The sequence below is a fragment of the Rhododendron vialii genome, chromosome 11a, assembly GCF_030253575.1.
Source record: "Rhododendron vialii isolate Sample 1 chromosome 11a, ASM3025357v1".
NCBI classification, from domain to species: Eukaryota; Viridiplantae; Streptophyta; class Magnoliopsida; order Ericales; family Ericaceae; genus Rhododendron; species Rhododendron vialii.
Window position 1 is genome coordinate 37,098,777 of NC_080567.1, and position 13,777 is coordinate 37,112,553.

Genomic DNA, 13,777 nt, shown 5'->3' on the forward strand with positions numbered 1-13,777 from the left:
AAGAGACAGGATTAGAAATGAGACGGTTCGTGAGATGGTAGGTGTAGCACCCATAGAAGAGAAGTTGAGGGAAAATAGGCTAAGATGGTCTGGGCATGTCTACCGTAGACCAGGAGATGCAGTAGTTAAGAGAGCAGATATGATAGCTTTGGGTAGCAATGCTACGGGGAGGGGTAGACCTAAATTGACATTAAATGCTGTGGTACGCAACGATATGAGTATAGTAGGTTTGTGTGAACAAATGGCTCTTGACAGAGCTCAATGGAAGAAAATGATTCATGTAGCCGACCCCAAGTGATTGGGATTTAAGGCTCGGTTTGGTTTGGTTTGGTTTGTATGTCCCTATCGTAACCCTATATATATATATACACACACACACACACATGTTATATGCTCTCCAGGTTAGTTAGAGGTTTTCTATTATTCACGAAATAAAGACTGTAACGCCCCGACTTTTCGGAAGTAAAATAAAATAAAATTTTAAAAAAATTTGCTAAATAAATATAATTTTTCAAAATAAAGTTTAACTATTACAGTCACAAGATAAATTTGTTGATTCAAAATACATTAATTTCAGAGCTGACTCTAAGTTTGATACAAATCCGAAACATACTCGATCTTCGTTCCTGATATTCTCTCCGTGTTGAACTGCAACATCTTCGAATCATCTCCAGTGAATCCTGCGCCCTCTAGCAAATTGATCGCCGAAGCAAACAATTTGCCAGGATACAGACGTATCCGTGAGTGATAAATCACCCAATAGAATAATCCAACCCAACCACCCCTCTTACATTACAGATAGCAAGCAGCAGGATAATAATAGTGCGAGAAAGCAAGACAAAATTTGTTCCACATAAACCAGTTTATTACTATCCATTAACTTGTCGTGTAATCTAAGATCTCCTCCGCGGGATCTTTCCTCCCCAACCACTAGCCATGCTCGGTCCCATGAGATCACTTCCCTTTGCTGTCGCAGATGCATCTAAGTTATGTACCGAGTATGCATCCCAATAACTACAACAAGGGGAAAGCTTATCATGCCTGAATCACGACTAGGGTTCGCTTATCTTATGTACCACTTCACAAACCACATCACAATCACCACTGGACACCCGCCAGTATATCAATTCATCACTGGACACCCGCCAGTCTATCAATTTATCACTGGACACCCGCCAGTTTCAATCTCATCACAAATCTCAACATCACGCCTGCAGGCAATCTAGAAATAAAACTTTCCAATTCATCCATTATCTAGCATCGTCTAGGTGAATTCTACTCGCATACCACCCCATGTCTCTAGGGTCCAATCTATCACTTAAATCAAGTATCGATGCAATATACAACAAATCAATAATAATTAAAACAATTAATAAACAATGTAATCACGCAACTTATTATGAACGGGCCGTTGCCCTTAATCTTGTATGGTCACAATATCAATATCAAGTAAGAGTTTTTAAAAAGAATTAAAAGAAAAAATTTTCTGGGCTCTTATTAATTAATTCTAATATAATATATTAATTAAAAACTAATTAAATACATTACATAGATAAAAATATTGAAATATTTATCATGACCTTAATAAGAGTCCTAAAGGTTCTATTCAATCAGTTGAGTGCCAAAAGTTAAGTTCGGAGGGTCGCGGGATTATTTTAAATAAAGATATTAAATAAAGTGGCCGAAAGTGAAGTAAATAAATAATAAATAACTTACTGATTAAAATATATTGAGGTTAACAAAGTTTCATCTTTGGAATATAGAGAGTCGAAATAAAATTATTCGGGCATTTATAATAACGTTTATAAGGTCGTAAAGAATTTTTGATTGAAAACGCTATAGAAATAATAATAAATAGTAAATTAAATTAAAAAAATATTATTTTAACAAGATATCATCTTTGAGATGCAAGAAGTCTAAAAAAAAATTAGTTTGGGTATTAAAACGTTGTTTGGAAGATCGCAAAGATTTTTCGTTAGTAGACTTGATAGATAACTAATAAATAATTCAATAAATAGATAATTAAATAAAAAAAAATATGATCTTAATAAGTTATGATCTTTGGAGTGTGAAAAGTCTAAAAAAAATAGTTCGGGGGTCAAAAACGATGTTCGGAAGGTCGAAAAGTTGTTTCGAAACATTTAAAAACAACTAAATCTACCAGATAAATTAAACTGATATTATTAATACGTTTTATACTAAGTTGATATTACATTGTAAGAAAATAATATCAGAGAAGTAGTTTTTCATAATAATAATATCAGACGGATTGTAAAATAAATATCAAAAAGGTCATCTTCTTTTCAAATAATTACAAATAAAGTGTCGGGTTCAAAAATAATATCAATTTGGTGAATACGGCAGAAAACGCGCGGTTAACTATATTTTTTTCGTTTGGGACATAGGGTTAAGCATATAAACACTTAATATACTTGGAGAAGAGGTTGGATATGATTATAATACCTTAATCGGATAGAATTGATTTAAAAACGAATCTTGAATTTTGGGGAAGAAGACTTCGGATTTTTTTGATCGGGAGACTTTGGAATCAAATTGGACGATGCTTGGTGATGCTAGAAGTAGAAGGAAGAGATTGGAATGGTCGGATTGAGTTTTGATTGGGTCTTGGTACGAAACCCACTTTTCTCTCTCTTTCTTTCTCTCTCTAAAACTCCATTGATTGAAGCTTGGATTTCTCTGATTTTTTTCTCTCTTTTGGACTGATAGGGCGTGGGGGATATTGTGGTGTTAAATTTCGTGGGTCAAAGGGGTTGGGATATTTATAGGAAAATTTTGGTGGAAGAGAATAAGAGTGAATTTAATAGGGTTGGGTTCATGGGATTTGGAATGGACGAATTTGGCTTGGTTTTAGAGTTAAGGAGGAAGTAGAGACTGAGTAGGAGACGGAGAGACGGAAGGAGTTTGAGGTGAGGGAAGAGAAGGAGTGTGCATGTACGCATGTATGTGTTGGAAAATTAAAAAAAGAATGCATGTATATATTGTACGCATAATTATATTTAAAAAAAAGAATTGCATTAAGGAAAATAATTCTAATATTATTATATTTAGAAAAAAAAAATTTGGGTCAAAAATCCGGGTCGTTACAAAGACAGGTCAAATAAAGACAAGCTTAGAGAGAGCAAACAGATCACGAAAGAGTCCACACTCAGTTCGTATTTTTGACATGCAGGAAATACGATAAAAAGATCGTAAGGTGCAGTCGAGCAGTATTCGTGGCTTATAGCAAAGCGTGCTATAACAAGTTCAACCAGCAGTATTCGTGGCTTATAGCAAGGCGTGCTATAACAAGTTCAACCAGCGTTCGTGTCGTAGTGAGTTGAGGTGAAATCCTAATTCCCCCTTGTAGGATTTTGCAATTTTTTGTTATTTCTAATCTGTACGCGTCATAACTGATTTCTGGGAATCGTTTCCCAACAGTGATATCACTAAAACATTCAATCCAATAATGTAAATGAAACTAAGGAAAAGAGAAAATCTTGTAAATATCCTGTCAAAAAGAAATTTAATAGTGATCACAATGTGAGATACAATGATAAAGAAAAACCCTGACACTACCCGTTCACATGAATAATCCAAAAAGTTTTTTGTCAAACTCTACATGAAAAGTATTATTTAATACATTAGCTAACAAATGTTAGACTATAACACCATTTAAAACTTTTGAGACCATTCTCCTACTTGGTTTAGAGTTTCTTTATTATTCACGTTTCGTAGTTGGTTAGTTTCTTAGTCACCAACTCTTGTAGCGGCATGTTAGGGTTAAGGTTTATACACAATCAACAATACATCAAAAATCCCGATGTCCTTAAATTTATTTTGGTTCATTTTAAGCTCCGTGTACTAGGTCAGTTTCTGTCTGGTAAGGGAGAGAGGATAAAGGAAAGGAGATTCTGAATTCTTAATCAAATTAAGTGAATGGGCTGGTAAAAAGAAAGAAAAAAAAACTCCGAACTATGAAAATGTGGACCGTCCAAAACATTCATTTTCAAACGCGCGCGATTGGCTTTGTAAAAAGTTATTTACAGAACCCTCCATAAATAAGTTTGTCCCTTTAGATCAATCTCACGGCGGCGACGCCGACGCCGGAAGGTCCCTTTAGATCAATCTCACGGCCGCGACGCCGAGGCCAGAAGGATGTGCTCCTACTCCTTATGCTGACATTTTGAAGGTCAAACATAGGGCGTCGGAAGGCCTTTCTGAAGCCACCGACGAATAAGCTGCCTCGAACGAACAAGCAGTCGCCACTGCCTCCTCCGTTCCATACTCCAGGAGCCGAATCTCCTTCGACTCCTCCTTCCAATGTTGAAGTCATCACCGTCTCTCCGGATGATTTCAAAAATCTCCGAGTTTCTCCGGAATGTTCTGGATCCCGTCGGAATGTTCCGAACTCTATCAGAATGTTCCGGGTCCCTCCGGAACCTTTCGGATTACAATGGAAGCCTCCGGACTCCACCGGATACATCCGGATCCTACCGAAAACTTCCGATACATGAAGCTTCTAGATTTCTCTATCTTTCCCTTACCCTCCACAACTATGTAGAACTTTCTTGTAATGTGTCTAGGAGTCTAGAATTCTAAAATGTTCTAATGGAGTCTATAAATAGGAGTGGTTGTCATTTGTAAGTGTGTTTGCACAAAGTGTGTTAGTGTGAGGTCACTTGAGTGAGAGTGTTACTTATGCTTGCCTTGACGAAGAAATGATTCAAGCGGAATCAACACTAGAATGTTCATCTTATCAGAAAACTTAGCACAAATGTAGGTTATGAAACCTTCCAAAATGCAATATTTTCAATTCCGTTCAATCTCTCCCCTAGTCGTGTACTAGAGGTAGTCACTGATACATCTAGAAATATTTAGTTGATCCAATAGATCAACTGTTGGTATCATCATTAGCAGAAGTCAAATCTTCACTGAATGTTTCCCAATAGAGAAGCGTAGCATTGGTTGGCAACATCTGCAATGTTTGAATTCCAACCTGCGAAAGACCATCTCATACTTGTAAAACTTAAGTATATAAGTTTGTCCAAGATTAACAAGCCGCCGTAGCATCCCGGACCTCCGCCGTCGGGTGAATCTCCACCGTCATCGAAATTTCCGCCGTTGTCTAAATCTCCGCTGTGGTCTTCGGTAGGTGAACCTCCCTCAACTCCTTCCAACACTACCGTGATTTTGTATCACGGGAGAATCGGAATTTCAATTCCGATTGCTCCCGTGTGGACTGCGGGATTCTCAATTCTGGCGGTGGATTTGCTCATAAAGTTTAGCGATTCAATTCATGATTATCTCCATGACCTTCACGAAGCTCACGGACTGGGAGTTTTCATTGTGTCATTCCTGAAAATCAACTTCTCACGTGCATCACGATGATAATACTTGTGGCAATTATCGCATTCACGTGTCTATTTGGAGACGGAGAACTGGTTCGTAGGGTGGTTGGAGGCATCCCCTTCCTCTCTGTGGGACAAGCTGTAGCTGTTGCATTCAGCATATCGCATAGCTTTGGCAATTTCTCAGTTTCTCTTCTGGCCGTTGTTTACAGTTTGTTCACTCTAGCCTTGGTGGAGTGAGGGGCCAAGAGGTAGGACGGCCCCCATCTTTACCAAAGGCTGTGAGTTACTTACAAAAGACTTCTTTTGTAAATAAAATTGTAACACCTCTCTAGGCTGTGATTTGTAAAGAACTTTGTACGGGTTACTCACAAAGACTTCTTTTGTAAATATAAAAAGGCGCCGCTATTTGCAGCCTTCTATTTTCTCTCATAGCCCGTTAAAAATTTTCAATTATACTCGACAGTTAGTTACCGAAATTGAAATATATTTTCAGCATCCAATTATCGATATATTCTCATCGAGGGAAAGTGAAGAAATGAAAGCAAGAAAAGTCGAAGAAGAAGCTAGCACATAGAGCAAGAAGAAGAAGAAGAGTCCCCCAAATTAGTAGGGCGATTGGGTCGAACTAACTTTTTCCACTTGGGAATGATCACACAAGCCCTGAACTTTTAACAAAGTCAAGATTCAAGAAATAGTAAATGGTCCGGCTACCAGTCGTAAATTGAGAAAATAAAATCCTCAGCTCAACCTTGCCAATACGGCAATTTATCAACACCTGAATCCATTAACCGTTCTGGCAAAAAGTAAAATAAAAGCAGACTTCAAGACAAGATGAATTAGCACTCAATATCAAAGACAACTGGAAGATCACAATACCAAGTTTGTTCAACAGGACATTAGTATATGAAGCCCTTAAAAAGGTGCAAGCTTCATAGAATTAAGTAGAAACCAAACTCGAAGAGTTTGCAAGAGGGAAAAAAGATCCTCAAATCACCTTAGAACCAACATCATTATGTGGAACTAAAGGATTCTAAGTTCCTACATATATAAGACTCGGGTATATCCCAGTATCTTCTGTCAACATAAGCTCCGGCAGCTGTGCCTGCATCATTGAAGAATTTTGCAGCCATATTAGATATACCGACAACTAAGATCATGTCCACAAGGCTATCAAAATTTGGTGACAAAATATAAAACCTCAAGCATCTTATGAATGTAAACATTTCATACGAGGAACTGCAAATGGTTTACCAGTTTACCATACATGTATTATCTCGAACCAATAAGCTTTATGTCATTGCCCGTCACAAGAAATAGAACTAGAGGCTAGAAATAGTTGTACTTGTTAAACTAAGTGTACGTTACACCATAAATGCTGGTGTAGAAAGGTCCAATCGAACTCAGGCATCACACCTTGTAAGGGATTGCAACACCCACCTAGTCAACCCCTTGGTCTAGTCCACAATCCGGATTCAAAGTTTGGCTTTTCAAGAGAGACCCTTGAAAAGGTCCAATCGAACTCAGGCATCACACCAAAATGCTGGCAATTCAACCTTTTTAGATGTAGTTATCCGTTAATAAGTATCAAAGTTAATTACTTGACAAAACTGCCCTTATGCAATTTAACATTTACAGGTTTGGCTGTGGGAGGAAATATGCATGTGAATCATTTGGTTTTTTGGGGGAAAACGTCGTAGCGGTTGGTAAGGAAGCTACGGACTTTGCACCTAAAATTCCACTTTTGAGAGCAGCCGGATAACCATCCCAGTAGAACACCAAAAATTCACGCAATATCATTATGGTGCACACCAGTAGCTTAAATTCCAATTTAGCGGAGTCATGGCCATTGCCAAAAAATCATAGTCAAAAACTATAATGGACTGCTCTACAAAGGGCATACACTCTTAAAGGGATGAATATCATATAGTAATAGTGCCATTCGAATAGGTTATCATGATTTATGAACTTTTGTGAGGCGTTCTTTTGATTAGCGCGAAGCATTGGAGAAAATGCTGAAGCGATCACAAGTAAACTAATCTTGGGAAGACAGGTATGAACAAAATGCTGAAAAAATCTGGTACTTGCCTAAAAAACAAGAGCAGATATGTTTGAAAGGAGGGCAGGTCTCCAAGTACTTATCTACCAAACGGTCAGTGACCTACACCGCCATTTTCATGCCTATCTTCTGGTGAGGTTCATAACCTATGAGTTCAAAGTCAGCAGCCACAAATGAATCTATATCCTTCTTCTGAGGATTGATCTTCAAAATCTGCATGCAGAAGTTCTTTTATTAAGAGGTATGTGGAACAAGAATTCTAAAAAACTAGGGAAAAAAGGACCCGGGAAAAAAAACCTTCTTCCAAACACAACTAATGTTATTAGTTAACTCAAATTGCCTAAAAGTGAAGTCATTTGATGAATTACGCTTACCGGGAAAGGTTTAGGCAGTTTCTGAAGTTGCTCCTGCAGAGGTCTGACATGATTGAGATAAACATGAGCATCCCCAATTACATGGACAAAATCACCCGGAACAAGATCTGTGAAACAGATCAAAATAAATTCCCAAATCACATTACCCGATGTGAACATAGTAACAACTACTATAAGACTAATCCACAAAGGGCCGGGGGGCACTGATTCTCTGTATTATTTCATTAGACCCCGCAAGTTCTTCAATGTGATTAATACAAAAGAACTCCTTTGTGGACCAAGATATCAGATGTGAGTGTGCCACGCAGACTCCTCATTTTTAAACTATTCAAAAATTATTTCCACAAAACTTTTACTAGTTTTGTCATGAGTGCATACCACAAACGTGAGCAATCATGCATGTCAAGAGGGCATAAGATGCAATGTTAAATGGGACACCAAGACCCATGTCAGCAGAGCGCTGATACATCTGACATGATAACTCCCCATTGGCGACATAGAACTGCAACCAAAAGATATACATAACTAATCAAATAGAAAGGAAAAAAATCAACTTCATTTTTCAAACAAGAAAAGGTGGATTAGTTTCTTTGATACTAACCTGGGCAAACATGTGACAAGGGGGAAGTGCCATCAGCTTGAGATCAGAAGGGTTCCAAGCTGATAGAATAATCCGCCTGTCATCTGGTTTATTCTTGATCTTATCAATAGCATCTAACAACTGATCAAATCCTAGGCCAGTGTAGTCAGCATGCATGTTTGTATACCTGCATTACAAGAGTTCCACAAATGAAAAATGAAGCACTTGGTGAACCTAAAATCACCAAACTGAACCAAGTGAAAAATATTTGGTTACAAACCTAGCACCGAAGTGTCTCCACTGGAACCCGTAAACGGGTCCTAAGTCACCTTCTTCTCTATCCGCCAAACCAATACTGAAAATAGAAGATATAACTACATCAACCAAAATTGCATAGCAAGTAACATTACACGATAGTAGCAATAGCTCTGTACTTGCCTATCAAGGTAGTCTCTTGATGCATTGCCATCCCATATGCGAATGCCCTTCTCCTGAAGGACCTGTTAACACAAGATAATCTGTTAAAGAAAATGGCGGCAATTTGTTTGCCCCACGGATATCTTAGAGCCTACCAGTAGAAAATTACGGCAATAGTTCATTTTGGATGTAGTGGGCCCAAAGTCTTTGCACAAACTTGAAGTGTGATAATACTATTTATTACCAAGAGAAAACTGATGCATCATACTACCCGAAGCAAAAATTAAACCATCCATTTGAACAAACAACACCACATTTCCATTACATGAACTTTCGAGTTGCATAATCGACTTCATAAGTGAGTGAAAAAACAAATGTGATCCTCCCCAATCTAATTATGCATATGATAATGAAAGAAACTAGTATAAAAGGTTCAACAGTGTTACAATTACCTTAGCATTTGTTGAACCACTGATGAACCAAAGAAGTTCCTCAACAACACCTCGCCAAAATACTTTCTGTGAAACAACAAAACAGAACATGTGTACATACGAGAGAATGAATACAAGCAAGCTATTCTATATTATACAATTCCAACACAATGAGAAACATACCATGAGCCAATAAAGAGCGGAGTTTCAAGAAACTACTATCATCATTAATCAAAAACTTGCAAATGTAAAGGAAAGTTGATAAGACATATATAGACATGCCTTTGTTGTGAGAATTGGGAAAGATTTCCGCAGATTGAATCGCATCTGTCCAAATGACAAGAAAGACACATATAAATGTCCTTAATATTTTCTTTATGAACATCCTCAAAAGTGAAAGGAGAGGAAAATTGATACAAGTTTCACAACCTGGCAACCAAATTTCGATAGAGTTCCAGTCCCTGTTCTGTCATCTTTAGAAATGCCATTAGAGATGATATCTTCAATGAGTTTCAGATACAAATACTCCTCATGCTTCTCAAAAATCATCTTAGGAAGGAAAGAGAACTTCTTCACGTCAAACTTAGCAGAATCTGAGCAATTATCAGATATCTTGCCATTGGTCTGACTAAGGGGTTCAGCTGTAGAATTCTTCACGCGAACATAGGTCGTGAAAGAATAGCGAATGTTGTTTTCCACAGATGGGAAGGATGAATACCAGGGGAAAAATACAGACGTATCAACAGCAGGGATGAAAGTGTCGCATTCAATGCTGGACTCAATTTCTGTCATGTGGATGGCATCACATCCAGGAGCATTGAGGGCTTCCCTGCATTAAAATGACAATAAGCTGAAAACAATAAAAAAAAATGAAAAAGAACTAAGGAACTCCGGCACATCAACCCAAGAAAGAAAGAGGAATAAACAAGCAGCTATAGAACCTCAAAATCTGGCCGCCTCCAATAACAAACACTTTCTCAATTGACAAGCAATAAGGAGAAGCCGCTAACAACTCCAAAGAGGAAGCGATACTTCCACAAATCACAACATTTTCTGCAGTGGCAATATCAAAACTGCCCGAACGAGTGAGAACAACATTAAGGCGGCCAGGTAGAGGCCGATACTCCAATGGAATACTTTCCCAGGTTTTTCTACCCATAATGACTGCATTCTTTTTAGCAGGATCTGATGTAGTCAGAGTAACCTCCTTGAAAAACTTCATGTCAGAAGGCAACTTCCAAGGTAATTTCCCATCCTTCCCGATACCCATGTTTTGAGTTGCAGCCACAACAACTTGGTAAGTCCTCTGTGGATCGGGAACTGTATTAAGACTGCCGTTAGTAACAGTCCCGAGGGTTTCACCAGCCATAATGGAGCTAAGACCGCAGAATGAACTTGAATATGATGACTCACGACCGAGATTACACGACCAACTCTTGTGGAAGTGCAACAGAACCTGATATTTGTAAACCAGTTAAGAAAATCCAGTTTACTGCATCGATAGGTGCAGGAGAAAAGCTAGAGCCTTAAACTAGAAAGCGGCATGTATAGTCACAACATATTATCAAACCAACTTAAAAGCTCAAAATAAGAAGATATGTCAAGGCAAGAAAAAATTGAAAATTTTAGCCTACAATGTAAACGAAAAAATAAAAGTAAGTCACAATTCAGCAAAGTGATGTTTGCTGGATCACGCTCTTGATAACCTTTGATCATTATTGCACCATGTAATTCACTAGCAAAAGAGCGCCAAATTAATAGATTGGCATAGGAGCTTGCAAAACCAACATCCTTTCTTCTCCCCCAATTTGAAGCAAAAGAATAGAACTGACCAAAAATATGAACTAAATAATAACTTATTCATCAAAAATATTACCTGGTTCACATCATAAAAACTCTGGTTAAAAGAATATACACCCAAACAAAATTCAATACATCAAAATATCAAATGAGGGGGAAAAACTCTCAACGTATCGAATGGACAACAAAACAGTAAAAATAGCCGATAAAAAAACATCGAAAAAAATGGGGTTAAAATGACATACGAGCAACATAGATGTAGATAACAACATTTCCTTTAAATCATCAACCAATCAACATTTCCTTGGGGTCCGGATGATTAGAAAGAAAATTATGCAGGAAAGTAAAAACAAGAGGAAGTGACGTGAAAGAAAAGAAAGCGAAGACAAATTATATTTTCTTCTACCCGTTCGAGTACAATGAATTTTTTTGTAAGAATTTTATTAGAAAATATTTATACTCCACCATCAATACTCAATATGAACCCTGATTGAAAAGGGAAATATGAGCACAATGGAACGTGTCAGAAGAGATTGAAAACTTTAACTAGAAACTACAATTTCCTTCTTGTTTTCGTAAAAGAAAATTCACTCTCTAACGCATTCTATTGTTTCATCCCAATCGAACACCGGAAAAGTGTGATTCTTTGTCTTTTCTTACGTTTTCTATCATGTGCACTCTAATCAAACGGATCCTAAGGCAACCATCACCAAATTGACCATTGCTGTAATACTAACATTATAGTTGATCAGATACACATGCATGTACATTTTAAAGCAACGAAGGCAAACAGAAAACAACCCCAAATAATGCATCAATTCCAGAGAACTAATCGAAATTTCAAACAAAACAGAGTTCATATAAAAAATAAAAAAACCTATAGATCGAAAATGCCTTCAATTTTACCGATCGGCGAGCGAAACGGGCGGCGAACGAAATCTTGGAAGATTTTTTAGAAATCGGAGAGAGTGGATGAAATTAGGGTTTGCAGACGAAGTGAGAGAGGGTTAGTTCTTCAGCATTTATGTGGTTCGTGTATACGGGGAAAACTGTATCTGTGGGAAAAAGCGAAAAGGAGTAGTAGCTGAGAGACCGCTTTCAATCACTCTCTCTCTCTCTATATATACGACAGCAACGGAGATATACGGCGGCAATGGAGAGATAGAGGGAGAGAGGGGAGGGGTAGGCGAAGGACACAAAAATCCAAAAGTACGGTTGCCGCGGGATGCCGCCAAAGCGAGCGGTGTACGGGGTTGAAATACGAAAATGGCCCTAGTTGGTTTAGCATACACTATTCTCCAAACGTTTCGACCAAACCCGTTTATGTTAGTGATTAACTTTTACATTATAATTTTTTAATTTTTTTTCTTATACACCACAATTTTTTGATTTTTTTTATTCAAATTTTTTTCACGTTTGTTAGTTTTACGTGAAACTTTTATGTGATATAGATTCGTCTCGACGAGAGGAACCAGAAAAATAAAAAATTATGATTTTCACACAAGTATTTTGAAAAATATTCAAGAAAAAGTCCACAAATTGACTTTTTGAGCTTTTCTTTGGTATTTATCAAAATGTTTGTGCAAAAGTCATAATTTTTTACTTTTTCGATTCATTTTGTCAAGATAAACCTATATCACATAAAAATTTGCCGTTAAATTAACAAAGACAAAAAAAAAAAATATGCTGTATAAATTAATCACTAGTGTAAACACTTCGCTTGGTGGAATAAAATTGTGGAAGCGTGGACTGGTTAGTTTTTCTTCCATATTATATGTACGTATATGTTGGTTGTGTTGGGTAAGCAAATTATTACCCGACACCTAACCAATGGCGAATTTTTTGCTCTAGAATTCGGACCCCAACCCGATCGTTATAACGATCGGAACCGTCCGTTACCTCCATTTTTCGGGCGGGTCAAGTAAGTGGAATGGCCTACTTTTTACAAATATCAATGCACTTTTTACACAATGTTTTGCTTGGCATTTTTCTCCTTTAAAAAAAATCAGCAAAAAGAGTTCAATTTTTGAGGCATATCCAAGGAGATGAGGAATACTAATACTTGCTTCTGGTGGTCCGTGAGGGTAATAGTGCGAATACACTCAAATGTCGAGGGGGCAAGTGAGAAGTTAGAATTTTTAAATTTTTTTTTACAATGTTTGATAAATCTCATCGAAATTTATTAAACAAAATTTATATTGCATATATTTTGATTTCAGTAAGTTTACTATTTCTAAACTTGAAAATTGCAAGATAATAAGGCCCCGTTCCAGAAATCTTCTTAAAAAATAAACAGCTTATTTCACATTTTCAAACTCAAAAATAAAGTAAATGAAAAATAATTTTTTAATTTTTTTTGCATCGTATAAAATATCTCATCGAGATCTTCCAAACAAGATCTATATTGCATATTTTTAGATTTCAATAAACTCATAATTTTTAAACTTGAAATTATTTTTTTTAAAAATGAGGACTTATTTTTTGTTCCGAAATGAAGCTTAAGTATTACTTATTTTTTAAGGACCCAATCCGAGACGGGACCTTCAAACCATGGGCCGGGGTGATAATGCAAAAGGATAGTAGTACTCCTATTACGTAGTCAAGAAGATTTCCTTTTTCTAATAGGTCCCAAAGCTGTGTGCTAATTATGCCTCAAGGGCGGAAAATCCGCAATCGATGACCATTAGAATGACACGTGTTAATAGATTAGCCCTCAATGAATCTCAGCCGTGCACTTGTCTTTGATCTAGAAGACCTGTCAAAGTCCT

General features: G+C 37.2%; 1 protein-coding gene across 5 annotated transcripts; it reads right to left on the bottom strand.

Annotated features, from left to right (window-relative positions):
• Positions 1–6,171: 6,171 nt before the first annotated feature.
• Positions 6,172–12,269, bottom strand: LOC131307945 (bifunctional dihydrofolate reductase-thymidylate synthase-like). 5 transcript variants are annotated; one of them, XM_058334704.1, is made up of 12 exons: positions 11,916–12,269; positions 10,151–10,665; positions 9,639–10,038; positions 9,492–9,536; positions 9,231–9,296; positions 8,800–8,861; positions 8,642–8,716; positions 8,383–8,548; positions 8,160–8,283; positions 7,782–7,888; positions 7,437–7,620; positions 6,172–6,453 (listed from the first exon to the last, which is right to left on the bottom strand). In XM_058334704.1, exons 2-11 carry the CDS (start codon positions 10,576–10,578, stop codon positions 7,510–7,512), a joined length of 1,584 nt encoding a protein of 527 aa, XP_058190687.1. In that variant the 5' UTR covers positions 10,579–10,665; positions 11,916–12,269; the 3' UTR covers positions 6,172–6,453; positions 7,437–7,509. The 5 variants fall into 5 exon arrangements, with proteins under 5 accessions (XP_058190687.1, XP_058190688.1, XP_058190689.1 ...); XM_058334705.1 differs by having other exon boundaries at positions 9,231–9,292; positions 9,488–9,536; positions 11,916–12,223; XM_058334706.1 differs by having other exon boundaries at positions 11,904–12,223.
• Positions 12,270–13,777: the final 1,508 nt, after the last annotated feature.

Bases quoted from the DNA above. Each gene is read 5' to 3' on its own strand.
- LOC131307945 (XM_058334704.1), bottom strand. From the start codon at position 10,578: ATGGCTGGTGAAACCCTCGGGACTGTTACTAACGGCAGTCTTAATACA. The intron at 10,039-10,150 runs GTTCTATAGCTG...ATTTTAATGCAG, and splicing joins GGAGGCGGCCAGATTTTGAG to GGAAGCCCTCAATGCTCCTG. The intron at 9,537-9,638 runs GTTGTGAAACTT...TCATTTGGACAG, and splicing joins TATCGAAATTTGGTTGCCAG to ATGCGATTCAATCTGCGGAA.